General features: G+C 45.3%; 1 protein-coding gene across 1 annotated transcript in view; it reads left to right on the forward strand.

Moving 5' to 3' along the window:
• LOC115111487 (homeobox protein cut-like 2) overlaps positions 1-16,847 on the forward strand; it is a 119,194-nt gene extending 102,347 nt beyond the window's left edge. Inside the window, 20 exon segments of the mRNA XM_029637584.2 lie at positions 1,440-1,580; positions 2,393-2,540; positions 2,764-2,840; positions 2,925-2,991; positions 5,491-5,539; positions 6,298-6,402; positions 6,633-6,824; positions 6,916-6,974; positions 7,075-7,123; positions 7,363-7,462; positions 7,795-8,436; positions 9,011-9,112; positions 9,302-10,137; positions 10,598-10,763; positions 10,937-11,068; positions 11,071-11,232; positions 11,469-11,657; positions 11,864-12,140; positions 12,306-12,982; positions 12,985-16,847. Of these exon segments, the coding sequence (XP_029493444.2) occupies positions 1,440-1,580; positions 2,393-2,540; positions 2,764-2,840; positions 2,925-2,991; positions 5,491-5,539; positions 6,298-6,402; positions 6,633-6,824; positions 6,916-6,974; positions 7,075-7,123; positions 7,363-7,462; positions 7,795-8,436; positions 9,011-9,112; positions 9,302-10,137; positions 10,598-10,763; positions 10,937-11,068; positions 11,071-11,232; positions 11,469-11,657; positions 11,864-12,140; positions 12,306-12,982; positions 12,985-13,121 (4,307 nt within the window). The 3' untranslated portion in view covers positions 13,122-16,847.
• Positions 16,848-16,924: the final 77 nt, after the last annotated feature.

The raw sequence follows: 16,924 nt of genomic DNA on the forward strand, positions 1-16,924 counted from the left end.
TTCCTGTAGTCCACAATCATCTCCTTAGTCTTGGTTACGTTGAAGAATAGGTTGTTATTCTGGCACCATCCGGCCAGGTCTCTGACCTCCCTATAGGCTCTCGTCGTTGTCGGTGATCAGGCCTACCACTGTTGTCGTCTGCAAACTTAATGATGGTGTTGGAGTCGTGCCTGGCCATGCAGTCGTGGGTGAACAGGGAGTACAGGAGGGGACTGAGCATGCACCCCTGAGGGGCTCCAGTGTTGAGGATCAGCGTGGCAGATGTGTTGCTACCTACCCTCACCACCTGGGGGCGGCCCGTCAGGAAGTCCAGGATCCAGTTGCAGAGAGAGGTGTTTAGTCCCAGGATCCTTAGCTTAGTGATGTGCTTTGAGGGTACTATGGTGTTGAACGCTGAGCTGTAGTCAATGAATAGCATTCTCACATAACTGTTCCTTTTGTCCAGGTGGGAGAGGGCATTGTGGAGTGCAATAGAGATTGCGTCATCTGTGGATCTGTCTGGGCGGTATGCAAATTGGAGTGGGTCTAGGGTTTCCGGGATAATGGTGTTGATGTGAGCCATTACCAACATTTCAAAGCACTTCATGGCTACGGACGTGAGTGCTACGGGTCTGTAGTCATAACCACAACACAATAATACCAAGCGTCACGTCTGGTGGAAACCTGGCACCATCTCTACGGTGAAGCATGGTGGTGGCAGCATCATGTTGTGGGGATGTTTTTCAGAGGCAGGCACTGGGAGACTAGTCAGGATTGAGGGAACGATGACCGGAGAAAAGTACAGGGAGATCCTCTGACAACCTGCTCCGGAGCGCTAAGGACCTCGGACTGGGATGAAGGTTCACCTTCCAACAGGACAACAAACCTAAGCACACAGCCAAGACAATGCAGAAGTGGCTTTGGGACAAGTCTCAATGTCCTTCCATGGCTCAGGCAGACTTGAACCCGATCAAACATCTCTGGAAAGACCTGAAAATAGCTGTACAGCAATGCTCCCCATCCAACCTGACAACTTGATAGGATAATGGGACAAACTCCCTAAATAAATGTGTGCCAAGCTTATAGCGTCATACTCAAGAAGAGCTGCGGCTGTAATCTCTGCCAAAGGTTCTTCAACAAAGTACTGAGTAACGGGTCTGAATACTTATGTAAATGTAATATTTCCATTTTTTTTATTTGTAATATATTTGCAACAATTTCTAAAAACCTGTTTTTGCTTTGTCATTATGGGGTATTGTGTGTATATTGAGGAAAAAACAACATTATTTTTAAAATAAGGTTGTAACTTAACAAAATGCGGAAAAAGTAAATGGGTCTGAGTACTTTCCGAATGCACTGTACAAGCTTTTGAATTCTCTTTATTTGTGAGTGGCTGTTTTGTGTGGAATGGTTCATAGAATAATAGCAAATTCCTCTCCATCGTGTGTTTTTGCTCTCAGACCCAGCTCCTGTGCTGGAGGCCACACACACCCTGGAGGAGAGGCTGCAGCAGCTGCAGAGTTCGGCCCCAGACAGTGAGGCCCTGGTCAGGGAGGTCAGCAGGCACTGGAGGAGACACCTGGAGTGCCTTAACAAGCCAGGTCAGTGCCATTGCCACAGCACTCACCCCAGAATGGGCCCAGGCCCAGCTCACTGCTGCTTGTGTGTTCAAAGTTGTAAAGTATTTATTTTCAGATAAAACCATATAGAAAGTGATTTTGTTGTGCAAAAACACACTATAAGCCACACAAGCAGGGTAGTAAAACAGAAATGATTTTTAAATTGTTTCGTTCTGAACAGATTTTTTTAAATTTTCGTTTCACTGTTCCCCGACGTCTTACCTTTTTGTCATTAATAAATCCAATGTGAAACGTAATAACTATAGTATCCTTAACTAGCATTGAAAAAGTGAATCCATTCTTCTCTTATTAAAAATCTCTTCTCTAATTTCTGAATCACGCTAGTAAAGTCAATAGGCTATAGTAGACTATGCTTTGGCGGGGCAGGTAGCCTACACACACACACTGGCAAAGATTTTCAGCTGACAGGCAGACACTTGAATAAGTTTCTGAGTGACAGAGTGAGGGATTTGCATAGGTGCTTTGTTGCGTATTATCTGTTGTGTGACTGGGGAAAAAATCACATGTTCGTAAAAAATAACATTATTAACCTGTTCCCATGCTTTTAAAATAACGGTTCTGTTCCAGAACGGTATCGATCACTTTTGTTCCTGATTCTGGTCCTTGAAAAATGGCGTTATTTTCCGGTTTTCTGTTATGTTCCCTGAATCGTTTCCAACCCAAGTGCACAAGGATGTCTCTGTTCCATGCACTCTCTCTGTGGCCCCTCACTTCAGATGACTACAGCTCTCATCTGTACTCCTCTCCCTCTCCTATCCTTCTCTTCTCCACAGACGACACAGAGGACGGCCCAGCAGCAGCGTCAGGAGCTGTGGGGGCATCGAGCCGGACCGCCTGTGTCATGACTCCCAAAAGCAAACAGGCCTTCAGAGCCACATGCTCACCTCAGCAGAACCACCAGATCCAGAGTCAGACAGAGGGGTGAGAAACACAGGCCTGGTCCTTGCCTCCTTCACACCCCTGTGTATAATAACCCCTGTGTATGATGTGTATAATACAGACAAAAATTAGAACAGCCCTCATCAGTCATACTGTACAAAGAAAATAGACCTAGATGTAAACAGAATGCAATGCAGTATTGTGTGCGGTATTCCTGAGAGTCTATGAAAGTTTGGTCATCTTAGACATTGTGTCTTCCTCATAGGAAGGCCGAAGACGCAGATACCACTCTGGCCGACAGACTGGGTGAGGCCGAGGAGAGGATCAAAGTGCTAAATTCATGTGAGTATTTTTGTCCGATGGTCCTTTCTGGACACTGTGAGGCGAAAGGACATCATGACTAATGGCCTTCCTTTATCTTTCTAGCTCTGAGCACAGCCCAGACAGACCTGCTGGACCTTAGGTGTAAATACGACCAGGAGAAGGCCAACAAGTAAGAGCCTGGCTGTCTCTCTACTCTATGTCCATACAGTCCTCTCTGCTGCTTCTCTAACATGTCCATACTGTGTCCTCTGCTGCTTCTCTAACATGTCCATACTGTCCTCTCTGCTGCTTCTCTAACATGTCCATACTGTCCTCTGCTGCTTCTCTAACATGTCCATACTGTCCTCTCTGCTGCTTCTCTAACATGTCCATTGCAATCCTTCACTTTTCTCATGGTCTATCCATCTACACTACTGCATGTCCCTACTCAGCCCACCTATGCATACACCACTATGCTCAGCCTTCTCTCTTTAGAAATGCTTGCTCTATCCGAATCAGCACATGGTCACTCCCCCACTGTGATGTACTGTACCCATTTTCAGTCTGAACCCTTAGAATGCCATTGTAAAAACAGACCTAGGCTGCATCTGAAATGTCACCCTATTTCCTTATAGTTCACTACTTTTGCCCAGAGCCCTAGGCAGGTAGTGCACATTATAGGGCAGGGTTCCCCAACTGGCATCCCACAGGTGTTTTTATTTGGCCCCGCAATTTTTCATTGTTGGACATAAAAGACTGTAAAAACACCCGGAAATGAGCTCTAGGGGATTTTAGATTTGAAGAGACGTGATTATACAAATGTAAGCAAGGTTTGAAATTATTATGTTTTTCAAATATGATATCTGTTTGGGCTTCTTGCGGACAATTTGTAGTGTACGAATTATTTACAAATTGTTCTGGCCCCCACGACCATCCGCTTAAGAAAAACAATAGGCCCTCTACTGAATGTAGTTGATGATCCCTGATATAGGGAACCATTTTGGACGTTACCGTGGTGTGACTCACCGACTAATGCAGGTCTATGGATGGGAGACTCTGTGTTGGCCTCCTCTGTCTGCAGCCAGAGCCTTGACACGCCTCAAGAAGGATGGCTCCATTTAAATATTGCTCCAGAAATATTCTACCTTGTCCTGGATCTGTGAGCGCTATGCATCCAGCTCAACGGTTGAAATGAATGTGAAGTTGTATGAAGGATGTCGATACACATTCAAAGTAAACAATCCTTTGTTTGGGCAGTACTGCGGACGGAGCACAGTGAGCCGGTGCTAATGGATTTTCTCCCAGACTTAATCCATGGTGCAATTGAACTGGAGTTTCCAGACCCACCACCATCCATTCTGCTGGATTTGAAACATTTTCCATTTGACTCCCCTCTCATGTTCAGCAGCTGTTCACAGTGACAGCTCTTTAGCTCCCTGTGAGGAAGAGGAAGGATGGTTGTGTGTTGGTGCTTGGGCCATCGGGCCAGTGCTTCATTTGTGAATGGCTGGGTTTGTAGTTAATGAATAGGTAATGAGTTATACATCCTATAGGGGTTGACATATGAGTGGGTGTTGTCCTCAACTGACTGCAGTAGTCTAATAGGAATACTAAATACACAACCCCCTGGCCCATAATCACCACTACCTCTCTCTCAGGACTCATCCCCATGGCTCTGTGATTCCAACTTTACCTCTTCTTACTCTCACTGACTTTTTCCTTGGTGTTGATAATTAGGGTAATTTGGCTACTTTGGCTGATTTTGAGTATCTGAACAGGTAATCAATATAAAGCATTTTTCCATGCTGCACAAGTTCATTAAATCTATGTGACACCTCTTTTCTTTTTTCTGTCAGTGTGGTCCCATCTATCATAGGCTTATTGGCGTGGCCTGGACACTGCCCAGAGCCCTATGAGTCTTGGACTGTACACCAGCACAACACTACTACTAATTAATATGGATAAATATTGGATGATTGGGCATTTTAAAGGTCTTGAATTTGGGGTTCTAACTGTTGTTAACCACACAAAATGTTGGAAAGCAATGCTTTGTGACTATTCAGAATGGGTGATGAGTTAAGTTGTTTGTGTCATTCATCTTCCTAAAACAAGCCCATAATAACCAGCAGTGATATGAAGGGCACTGTGGGGGCAGACGGAGGTGAGGAAGAACATGGTTGGTTTGAAAAGAGTTTGTTTGATAGTGAACAAGATCTCTGATTTCCTCTCAAAAACACATTTAGTGAAACGGAAAGGGGTTTCTTTGTCCTGAAAAATTCCAGAAATCTATGTGCATATTTTAATCAATCTCACAATCCTCATTAATTCATTTTTCTCCACCTTTTGAAAATCAAGTCCCATGTGTCTAAAAAGAAACTGTTGAACTTCAAACAAACCTCATGAATAATCTGGCTGAGCTGTTATTTAAATTAGACTTCTGATTGTTAGATGTATGGAGGCATGTTGGGATGCAATCTCCAAAGAACTCTGAGTCGGGGTCAGACAGGCAGTCCAGGGCGCTATGTGAGGACGGATGCTTTCTTGATGTTGTGTGAAGACTGGGTCAGTGTGTGATTTACTGTGAATCATGTAAGGAAAGTGTGTAAAAGTCAAGGAGGGTGTATAAATCATACTAGACTATGAGATAGCCCCCTCAGTAACCCACTGGCTGGTTCTGTATGTGTTCCAGGGTAGAGGAGGTCAGCGTGATCATGATGAACCTTGAGAAGGCGAACCAGGTGAGTGAGACCTGCCGTCCTGTAGGCAGCCCTCTGATTGAGATGCTCATTCGTTAAGGTAATCACTCCTGTAATCAAGCCTCCTGTTTTAATTAGACACCCTGCATCCTGCAGCCCCCATGCCGCCTCCTCCCCTGCCTCCCACTCCCTGAGCCCCTGTGATTAGAGACAGAAAAACCTGGCCCCCGTCTGTGGGTGCTCCACGGCACCACGGCAACACTCAGTAGAGGACAGGAGAGACTGCCGAGCGCGATTGATGTCGGAGTGCCATGAGCTGGGGCTCTTACTTACCTCATTGCCTTGATTGCTATCTTTCCTTCCTAGTGATTTCTCTTCTCGCTCTCTCTCTCTCTCTCCTGTTCCTCTATTTCCTTCTCGCTCTCTCTCTCTCTCGCTTGCTTGCTCTGTCATTTGCTCTCTATCCTACCCTCTCTCTCCGCCAGCAGCTCTTAGATAAATGTTCTCAAAATGAATCATTAATTAGCAGCCCAAGTGTGACAGAGCAGGTAAACAGTTTGGGAAGAAAGTGCGCTGACTAAACAGTCCTCTCAGCAAAATGGAGTGGTAGATGCACACTTCTGCTGGTGGGTGTTGTCTCAACCCCTCTCCTATTTCTTTTTTTGCTGAGGGTCTGTCCTCAGATTTGTGTTTCTATTCTCTTCAGGACCAGTTCAGCTGTATATCTGCTGAGTGACTGACAGATTGGTTGTGTCAGTGTTTTGTTGTGTGAGTTGTTATTCTGTGATGTTTGGTTGTAGAAAGCGGAGATGGCCCAGAGGCAGGTGGAAAGGCTAAAGGAGCAGCTGGCCAGTGCCCGGAGCACCACCCCAGGCAGCTATAATCCACCAGAGGGCACTAGTGGGGTAAAACAAGACCACATCCACTTCCTCTTTAGATCAATGTGTTCCTCGATTTCTTCCCCTTCAAATTCATTGACAGGGAGCCAAGTCAAGCTTCACGTCATGGATCTTTTAAGTGTGTGAATTCTGGATGGCAGAATATTAGAATTTTCGCCTTTTCATTAACTTACCCTTCAGCGTCTTTTACTCTCTTTGACTTTCTTTCTCTCACACCCTGCCTTTCTTCCCCTTAGGAGAGGGATGAGAAAGGTGGCGTGTTGTCATCCAAGTTGGAGGCTAAGCTGATTGCTAAAGACTGTGAGATCCTCAGGCTGTTGGAGAACGTACAGAGACTGCAGTTCTCACTACAGGAAGTCCAGGACACCTCAGCCAATCAGATCATATCGCTGGAACACCAGCTGGCCTATAAAACAGAAGCTATTGAGGTATGTTCTATTGCACACACTCAAATGGCAAGAGGTACCTTCTTGTTAGTGGAGTTTTGTGAAATATGCTTCCTCTCTTTGACTGTTTCAGAGATTAGAAACTAAACTGCAATCCCAGATGGACTATGAGGAGATGAAAACAGATCTCAGGTGACCCACAGTGCTTGATAAGAGACGACTAAATGTTTTACACCGTCTTATATCCAGGAACAATATAACATTCATACTGTTTTTTTTCTCCCTCTTGTAGTATCCTGAAGGTAATGAAGTTGGCCTCAGCGAATGGTAGCTCATCCCAGGTGAGATATTTACTAACGGGTCTGCGGTGTATTGCGTTGTTGTTCATAGCCCAGTTTTAAACAGAGTAGTTTGTTTCAAAATATACTTTTGTTTTCCTCTTAATGTTCCACTGCGGTCAAGGAAGGAAAAGTACAGCAGGGCCATTGAATGCCTTAGTGAGCAGCATCCATTGTAAGGATATCTACAGCCACTATAATTGATACATCGGTTAACAGCCTGTGTGTGTATGTGTCACCAGGAATCTGCCAAGGCTGCAGAGGCTCTTTTGCTGGACAAAGAGGCCTTTCTTCCCTCTCACAAATACCTGATGGATAAGGCCAGAGTCTTACACAACAATGGTGAGGCAACAGTGTCTATGGCCACGTTCGAGAGCATCAAAACCGTGATGTATCATGGGTAAATTGTGACTGACTGATCTACAAATCATATGCAGTAGTTGTTTTTGGAGCAAAGGTTATTTGTAGATCAGGGAGTCAGTCTCGACTCGCCTTCCAAGTCAGCTGGTATGTCTATGACATCTAATTGTAGTTCTTGAAAGCTGTTTTGTAGTTTATAGACCCGAGACTACACAGTGTATGTAAGCTTCACGTAGTGTCTGTGTTGGTTCTATGCAGCTTTAACCCCAGTGGCTGTGAAAGTGCTGTCAAACTGAGTGTGTCTGTGTCTACAGATGAGGACCAATCGGAGGAGTCAGGCAGAGAGGGGGGCAGGCCCACAGGGTCCTTCTTCTCAGCCTCCCAGGTGGATGTGCGTACCTTGGCCAGCCCTGGTCCTCCCACCATGGAAGTCTCCTCCTCTAGCTACGACCTCCCCCGCCCCTTTTCTGTGTCCCCCTGCTCAGGGGGCAGGCTGTCTGTGGACCACGTCGTCCACAAGCAGCTCCTCTGCTCCCCACTTTTCAAGAAGGAAGCCGGCAGCCCCATCATGGCCTTCCCCACCGCCCTGTACGCAGCCAAAGCCGCCCTAATGTCAACCAATCAGGGACCTGCAGGAACTGGGGGCATTGAGGCTGGCCTGCCCAGCGACCAATCAGAGAGTGGGAGCTCCACTGCAGGCGATGATGACCAGTTGGAGACAGCAGATATTGCCTTCCAGATCAAAGAGCAGCTGCTGAAGCACAACATTGGCCAGCGTGTGTTTGGTCACTACGTGCTGGGCCTATCACAGGGCTCGGTCAGTGAGATCCTGGCCCGGCCCAAGCCCTGGAGGAAGCTGACAGTGAAAGGCAAGGAGCCCTTCATCAAGATGAAACAGTTCCTGTCTGATGAGCAGAACATTCTGGCCCTCAGAACCATCCAGGTCCGACAGAGAGGTGAGTGGACTGGACAGTGGTTATCCTGAACCACAGATATAACAACAGATCACTGGGTGTGTCAGGAAATACTGGACAGGATCACAGTGTCCAGCCATGAAAACTCACTTTCTAAACTGAAAGAATTGCAGGCATTCATTCAAAAGCATTTAATGTGCTAAAACGGAACGTTGTCTGCAGATGTATTGCGGTAGCAGTGTTTTCATTTCAGGATTTTATTAGTGCTGAGGGATAGAGCAGCATTGCCCACTCGTCTCTCATGTGGTGTGTTTTGAAAGGCTGGAGGTGTAGTTTCTGGACCTCTCTGCGGTTCAACCTTTTAATCTCCTTGGCCTGCACCTCAAATTTCTTCATGGCTTCCTCTCCCATGTTTGTTGTGTTACTTTTAAACTTTGTTTTCTCCCCAGATTTCAGAGCTTTTGAAAGTTGAACTTGCCGTATACTGCAACCTCAGATGCCAAGATCTCAAAGGCAGCCATTGATCTACCAGTCAAAAGCAACGCCTTGTAACTGCTCTCTGATCAGCCATCCCACTCACCCCCTTTCTCTCTCTCTGTTACCCTCTCTGTGGCAGGGAGCATCACTCCTCGCATCCGAACTCCTGAAACTGGGTCAGACGACGCCATAAAGAATATCTTGGAGCAGGCCAAGAAGGAGATCCAGTCCCAGAGAGGAGGTGGGTCTGGAACAGGTTATACATCTACTCTTTATTCAACTGTGCTAGGTCAGGTGACATTTCGATTATCATTATTTTGGTGTATACATTTTGACAGCAATTGGTTTTGATGGCAGTTTAAGTTTTTGAAGTTGGTGTGGAGTATGTATTCATAGAGGTATGTTGTGACTGTGTGTGTGCGCTCTGCAGGTGACATTAAGTCGTCCCTGGGCAGCCCCTCGGGCAGGAGCAGTAACGGGGCAGACAGCAGCTCAGACGACACCATCAAGAACATCCTGGAGCAGGCCAGGAGGGAGATGCAGGCGCAGCAGCAGGCCCTGATGGAGATGGATGTCTGTGGTAGGGCCTCTGCCACCAGCGCTGGGCCCCAAGTGAAGCGCCTGGGGCTCCCTGAGCCCTCCAAGGGCCTGCCCCTACCCACCTTCATCAAACAGGAGGAGGGGGGCACGGTGACTATGTGCATGGCCAACGCCATCAGCAGCCCCCAAACCCCCCTTAGTGTCCTCTCCCCTGCCGCCTTCGTTCAGAACATCATCCGTAAAGTCAAGTCAGAGATCGGCGAGGCAGGGACTTACTTCGACCAGCACTGGTCCGTGGAGCGGGGGCCCATAGGCATGGTGGGCGGCGTAGGGGGCGGCAGCTCTCAGCCCTTCACCTCAGTGTCTCCCTCCCTGTCCTCTTCCTCGTCCTCGGGCCCCTCGGCCCTTCCCCGGTTGGAGAACGGAGAGTGTCTGCCCAACAGTGAGGAGGCGTCTGCGGCCGAGGAGGACACTGGCTCGGGGATGATGCAGTCTGTGGAGGTGAAGGTGGAGTCAGACGTGTCAATGAGTGGAGAGTCAACTGGCCGTGGCCTGGCCTACTACCCATCATATATCCCCCGCACCCTGAAGCCCACCGTGCCGCCCCTGACACCGGAGCAGTATGAGATGTACATGTATCGCGAGGTGGACACCATCGAACTCACCCGACAGGTCAAAGAGAAGCTGGCCAAGAATGGCATCTGTCAGAGGATCTTTGGTGAAAAGGTTTGTTCACTTTACTTTGCTGTACTAACTTCCTTACTTCGTCCTGATTTGTCTGTCCATGCTTCATCTAAAATGGTTTGCATTGTTTTTCTGTGACTCTTTTATGCCTTGTCGCATCATACAACTAAGTAATTAGCAAGGCTTCTTTTTAAGTAAAAGATGATTCCAGAGCAAAAGCTTTATTTAATTGTATAGATTGTGTGCTACCGCCCTCTAGTGGTTGTAGATATGCAACATTTAAAATAGTAATGTGGTGAAGTTGATTTGCCAGTCACTATTTTGTCACATCTCAAACTGATTTTCATCTTGCAAAAGAGTGTATGAAATTGCCAAACTTTTCTCCCCAAGATCTTTATCACCTTGAGATTCATATTCACATTAGAAATAGCTGTTTACTATTTACTCCTGTTTACTCTATTTTACTTGCTGACTCTTATCCTGTTTCTGGTGTCCTCTCCAGGTGCTGGGTCTGTCTCAGGGCAGTGTGAGTGACATGCTATCTCGGCCCAAACCCTGGAGCAAGCTGACCCAGAAAGGCAGGGAACCCTTTATCCGCATGCAGCTGTGGCTGCTGGATCAGCTGGGACAAGGACTCAACCAGCTCCCCAGCCAGAGCCTCTCTCAAGGTGGGCCACTCCATATCACATTGCAACATGGACACATTTATTTAATAGAAGTAATAGTTTGTATACATTTAAGTTCTGGTCAATCAGTTGAATGGAGAAGGTCTCTTTGCTTCTTTATCTGTTTCTCTAACTGATTATATTACCCTTTGATGTTTTGTGACTTCCGCCCATAGATAAAAGCCCAGTGACGGCCCAGTCGTCGCCCTCCCCGCCCCCCAGCCCAGAGGAGATCCACTCCAGCCCGCTGGTGGAGCCCGTCAGCCTGACCCTGGAGAGCAGCAAGGAGAACCAGCAGCCCGAGGGCCTGGTGAACCCCACCCAGAGGGAGGGAAGTCCACCCCCAGTCTGCTTTCCCTTCACCAGCCCCACACCCCGCTGGGCATCCAGGAGCTGGTGGCCATGTACCCAGAGTTGGACACATACGCTATCACCAAGAAAGTCAAGGAGGTACTGACAGACAACAACCTAGGTGAGTCTGTTGGTGTATCTGGATATAGGTTTTTAGAAATGAGTGTCTATGTTCTGGTGAGTTATTGATATGTGTTGTGGTTTGGTATGACCACCTGACTAGGAAAAACCCTGAGTCTTAGTTATGTCATGTGTCTACTAGGTCAGCAGTGTTTAAACAGACCTACTTTGTGTGCTCTGTTTGGGAAACGTGTTACGGTGTGTGTTTACACCTTTTTGTCTGTGTGCGTGTTCTAGGCCAGCGGCTGTTTGGGGAGAGTATACTGGGCCTCACCCAGGGCTCAGTGTCAGACCTGCTCTCCAGGCCCAAGCCCTGGCATAAACTCAGCCTCAAAGGCAGGGAGCCTTTTGTCCGCATGCAATTGTGGCTCAACGACCCGCACAATGTGGACAAGCTGAGGGACATGAAGAAGATGGAGAAGAAAGGTTGGTCTATTTACAGCATGGTATCTGGTGTTCTGTTATCAGGGTTAGAAGTATGTGTATTTGCTGTACCTGCTCATATACAGTAGAGCACTGAGTGTATCCATTGATGTATGTACAGCAGCTATACTGTGTGATGTATTGATTCATGTTATTCCGTGCGTTGTCATTGAATTGTCTAACTCTTTCTCTCTCTGTTGTCCTCCCAGCCTATCTGAAGCGGCGGTATGGACTGCTGAGTACCGGCTCAGATAGTGACTCTCCCAGCGCCAGCTCTGAGTGTGTGAGCCCGGCCCTGGTCTCCATAGATCTGTGTCCCTACAGCCAGGTGAAGAAGCCCAGGGTGGTGCTGGGGGCTGAGGAGAAGGATGCTCTGAGGAAGGCCTATCTCCTGGAGCCATACCCATCCCAGCACACCATTGAGATACTGGCCTCCCAGCTCAACCTCAAAACCAATACCGTCATCAACTGGTTTCACAACTATAGGTCAGACATTGCTTCAGATCCCCACCCCCAGAGGGACTAGAATAATGACATTTGATCAATATAGTACATGGAATTACTAACAGAATACTTGAATGCTTGTTTTGGATGAATGAAATGCACGACTCTTTCCAACTGTTTGTTTGATTGTTGTGTTTTTCTAAGCAGGTCCAGGATGCGACGGGAGGTCCTCATGGAGGGTCTCCAGGACAACGACACGGATGCAGAACACCACAGCTACTCTCCCTCGGCGACACAGAGTCCCACCTCAGACGGGGATGAGAGGGGGCTGCTGCACCCCACTGGACGCACCCCCCACCCCATCCTCTCCCTCAGCGCCAACACATCACTGCCTCATGTCAAACAGGAGGCCAGTGAGGGAGAGGAGGAGGAGAGGGAGGGCTTCAACGGACAGTCTAATATCCAGTGTTTCTCTATGGGCGTCCAGTTCCCTCAGTTGAAAACGGAGCATGGGGACCTGATGGTCGTCTGCCAAGAGCCCCACCTGGCTCCACACTATATTCAGAGCCTGAGGCAGGAAGAAGGGATGAGTAGCCAGGCTCAGGGGCTCTTCCATGGGGAGCTCTCCCTAGATGGCCCCCAGAGAGCCAGCCAGTCCAGGCACGAGGGTGACAACTCCAGCAAGTCTTTTGTAGACCCAGTCAGCTTCAAGGCATCATCGGAGCCCTGTCGCAGCAGCCTAGAGGTCTCCCTCAACTCCCCCTCCGCTGCCTCCTCACCCGGCCTCATGATGTCTGTCTCTCCTGTCCCGTCTTCCTCTACACCCATCTCCCCATCCCTGCCCAACCCACCCACCACAAGCACCAACCACAGCCTGGACCCTAACCCCTGCCTCCCATCCAGAGCCCCAAGCCCAACAAGAGTGTTCAGAGACGCACTGAGAAAATGGCCAACCTCAACAATATCATCCATAGGCTGGAAAGAGCAGCTAACCGGGAGGAGACCCTGGAGTGGGAGTTTTAGGCCCCTCCCTCCCTCCACATTTCCTCAGTCCTGCTGAATCGCACCGCACATGGGAGACTCTCAAAGAGAAGCTTCCTGAGCACATGGAGTGGAGCCTGGCTCCTCAACGCCTGTGCTCCCTGTCTGATCACACTAAATAAATAACCCTTTTCGGAAAACCGGGGGAACCAGAGCTAAACTCTTACAGAAAAATTCCCTTAGAGGACTTTTAGAAAATAAAAAATATTTATAAATGTGTTTTAGGTTTTTTGATAATGGATACTACTTTGAAATATATGTAACAGCACTAGCTGTTTTACCTAATGGACTCTGATGTAAAGACTTTTGCAGCTATGGTGTCATGAAATGTACACTGAAGTTGTATAGATTGCCACTGGGTGAGATTAAAAAAGACCCCTGTCTTAAAGCCATCAAAAGCACTATAATTATTTAAAAAGAGACTGACCAAATTTGCTACCTTTTGAATAGCAATTTTCAGATTTTGTCTGTAAGACTGGACTGTTTAAGTCAAGTACCGTGAAATTCTACTACTGACTGAGAGATAGTCCGTTAAGACTCTAAATATTCAACATCTCGTATGTACCTGGTTTCTTGGTTGTATGTTTTGGAACATTTGTAACAAACATATAAAGTGTGGTTGTACATGTTGTAGAATTGTCTGCAATAGCCTTCTGAACCAGATGTAGCATGGTACTTCACTGACCCTGTTATCCTCTATAGTTAGTCACCTGTGATATACTTGAGCAAAAATTTGTGAGGAAAAAAAAAACGTCTGCAAAAAACAAGAAAGGAAATGTAGAATCTATTTAGTGTATTTTGTATTTATTTTTTATCATTGAGGTTTACTAGGCAGTAAATGAAACTCACTACACATGAACACAGTTTACATGATTTATTTCAGACGGCTCTCATCCTCTAAATCACTGGTTTCAGACTATAACGGGCCAATGCACACCTGGTTACCTCAGTTTTTGTTGATGCAGATCATGCCATGATTGCGTTGTCATTCACACTCATGACCTTCCAACCTTTGAATAAATGGATTAAGATATGTTTGAGTGATGTCTCAGACAACAATGGAACCTGATAATCTTCTAGTGAGGAGTCTCAGGCAAACATGAGCATTCTTTAAAGACCACATTGAGAACCCCTGCTCTTGGATTACAAAGGACAATATGATTCATCCTCTGCTCCCTTTCTCTCCATCCTAATTCTGTCCTTTCAGAGACTCATGCTGTTCCTCCTGCATTCATGTCGATCTTGTTCTTAGCTCAGTGGGCAAGCACAGTCTTGAGTCATTCAAACAACTCTGGTTTGATTACATGGTGGAAACATACTGTAGAAAGAGATAATGCACTATAGAGCACTGACAAGTCCCTCTGTTTGGCTCTGTCTGACTGGAATAACAATCTGAAAGCATGCGAATGAATCCTGATGGAAAGAACATGATAACAGTGTGACCAACATTTGACTACATTGAATTCAGTTAGAATGTACATTCTATGACACAAAATGGAATTGATTGTCTCATTATCCTTGCCTCTGGCCACTACTGTATTGAATATATTAGTTTTGTCATGCTTGCAGTTCGTTATAATCTTCTGTATTTTCCTTCTGTTTTGTACTCAACCATTTGAATAGGTCTTCAATACCTTGTGTATGAACTACTTACAGCACTTAGTTTAAATAATTGTGAGGATTCAAGAAATGTAATTTTTAGTGTCCACAAGTGAGTCTTTGCCTTTACTGTATCGTTGAAATTGGTAGTAAACACTGTCTAACTAGTTCAGAGGATTTGGATTGTATATGTATAGATATATAAATATGACACATTTACTGAAAATTATATCTTATGTTCTTGAACAAAATGTGCTGCCTATATCGAAATATAGTGTACAGATTTATTAAAGGGATCATTCTTCCAAATGACAAAATGACATCGCTTACAGGGTAAGGAAACCAGTCTACGGACAAGGAACGACAGTAATCCATGCTTTGGCTTTATTTCCCTGGCACTGTTCCCAAATGTTAACCTTTTAGCATTTGTGGCACAAATCCCATTCAAGTCATGTTACCGATAGTAGCATTTTCGCACATGTTCAAATCATCTATAAGCAGCAATTTCACTATACTTGTGCACGTGACAACTTTTTGTTGAGCTTCACAATCAATTTGAGATATTTTCAGATAATTTGGACATGATGCCAGAAAAATGCTAAAAATAAATAAATCTCATCCAACAAACTAAACCAAAGCATAGATTGCAGCCGCCGAACCTTGTCCGTACACTGCTTACAGGGTAAGGAAACCAATATGTAATTTTGTTATTTGGGGGAACTATCCCTTTAACTAAAACCCATATGAGCCAGTTCTGGTCTGGCAAGCTTGCCCATGTTTTAGACCTTCTCTCAGGGTAGTCTTGCTTCTTAAAGCTTTACTGAACCAGTCGCTTTCATAACTGGTAAACACAATAATTAATTAATTTAATAACAGAAGAAACCAGTAGACAGAATGGTTCTGCCATATGTTATATGGGATTATGGAAGTTTTAACTATGGGAATGCACATGGAAAACTAATGGTTGTTTTTTGAGAGAAATGGCAGGCTATTTTGTAATCCATTGGTACAATGACAATGTTAGGTAATTTAATATAGTGTTTTTTTGTGAAGCAAACAGGGAGAGGTAAAAGTATAAAATTGCTAACATCCTGACAGAACTGACTCTTCCATACTTGCTGAGCAGATACAGTATGTGCTTGACACTTCAGAATGACACTGTATACCTCTAAGGATGAAATGGGGAATCTGGATATCCTATATTAATCTATGATGAACTGTCCTTTATTTTTACAACTCCTTTTCTATATCAGTGATACTGTGTATGGGAGTACTTAGAAGTAACATTTCTTGTATGAGATCTCATCGTCTTACACAGAAGAATTTACAAATAAATGGCTGAAAATGGAATTGATTTACACAGACCCTTATGGACCTTTACATATTCACATAAACCTAATTTAACTGTTTGAATTTTGCATGCAATTTCATACTGATCACTTAAAAGGGGAATAGACTGTTTTGTATTATTGTTCTGGCGCATTGACATTGAATCAGCACTTATCCCTTTTTACACTGGTGAAACCATGCATGTTGCAATTGGCAATTTTTGTGACAGACACAATGTGTTATATATTCAACTGACTGAATTGACTCTTTGTAGTATTCACAAGACTGGTTTAGTAATGTGTGAATAAGATGGTGAATTGAATGAAAACCAGACTAAACAAAGTCCCTCTGAAATTTTCTATTCCAAATCCCGAAGTAAAAAGCAGACATTTAGAAATGACTTTTTATCCCATATCAATTAAGCCTCATGATTTTTCTGGCCTTGTTGATAGATTGTGATTTGATGGTCATAGACCTCTGTCACTAAAAGGTGTAAAGTGGTTGAGTACTTGGGTAAGCAAAGATGTGATTGTTTTACTGAATTACCTATGAGATTTGGGTTTTATCATAAAGGGATTCCAAATGTTGTTTAACAATATGCGTCACCTCTCCTGTCAAAATTATTGTAATTAAAACCTGTTAATACAGATGAGGTGCTCAAAAGGCTAACATCTCATCTCATGTTTCAAGGCATTGGAAGCTGTTAATGGACAAAAATATACCAAGTGTCTTGGATTCACATATGTATGAAACCATCATCCAATACATTATTGAATAAGATCCTATGTGTGTTGTGTTTTTTGTTACCACTTTAGGCATCACAAATTAGTCTCCGTTTTTGGAGTGCGCACACACAC

This window comes from Oncorhynchus nerka, linkage group LG27 (assembly GCF_034236695.1).
Source record: "Oncorhynchus nerka isolate Pitt River linkage group LG27, Oner_Uvic_2.0, whole genome shotgun sequence".
NCBI classification, from domain to species: Eukaryota; Metazoa; Chordata; class Actinopteri; order Salmoniformes; family Salmonidae; genus Oncorhynchus; species Oncorhynchus nerka.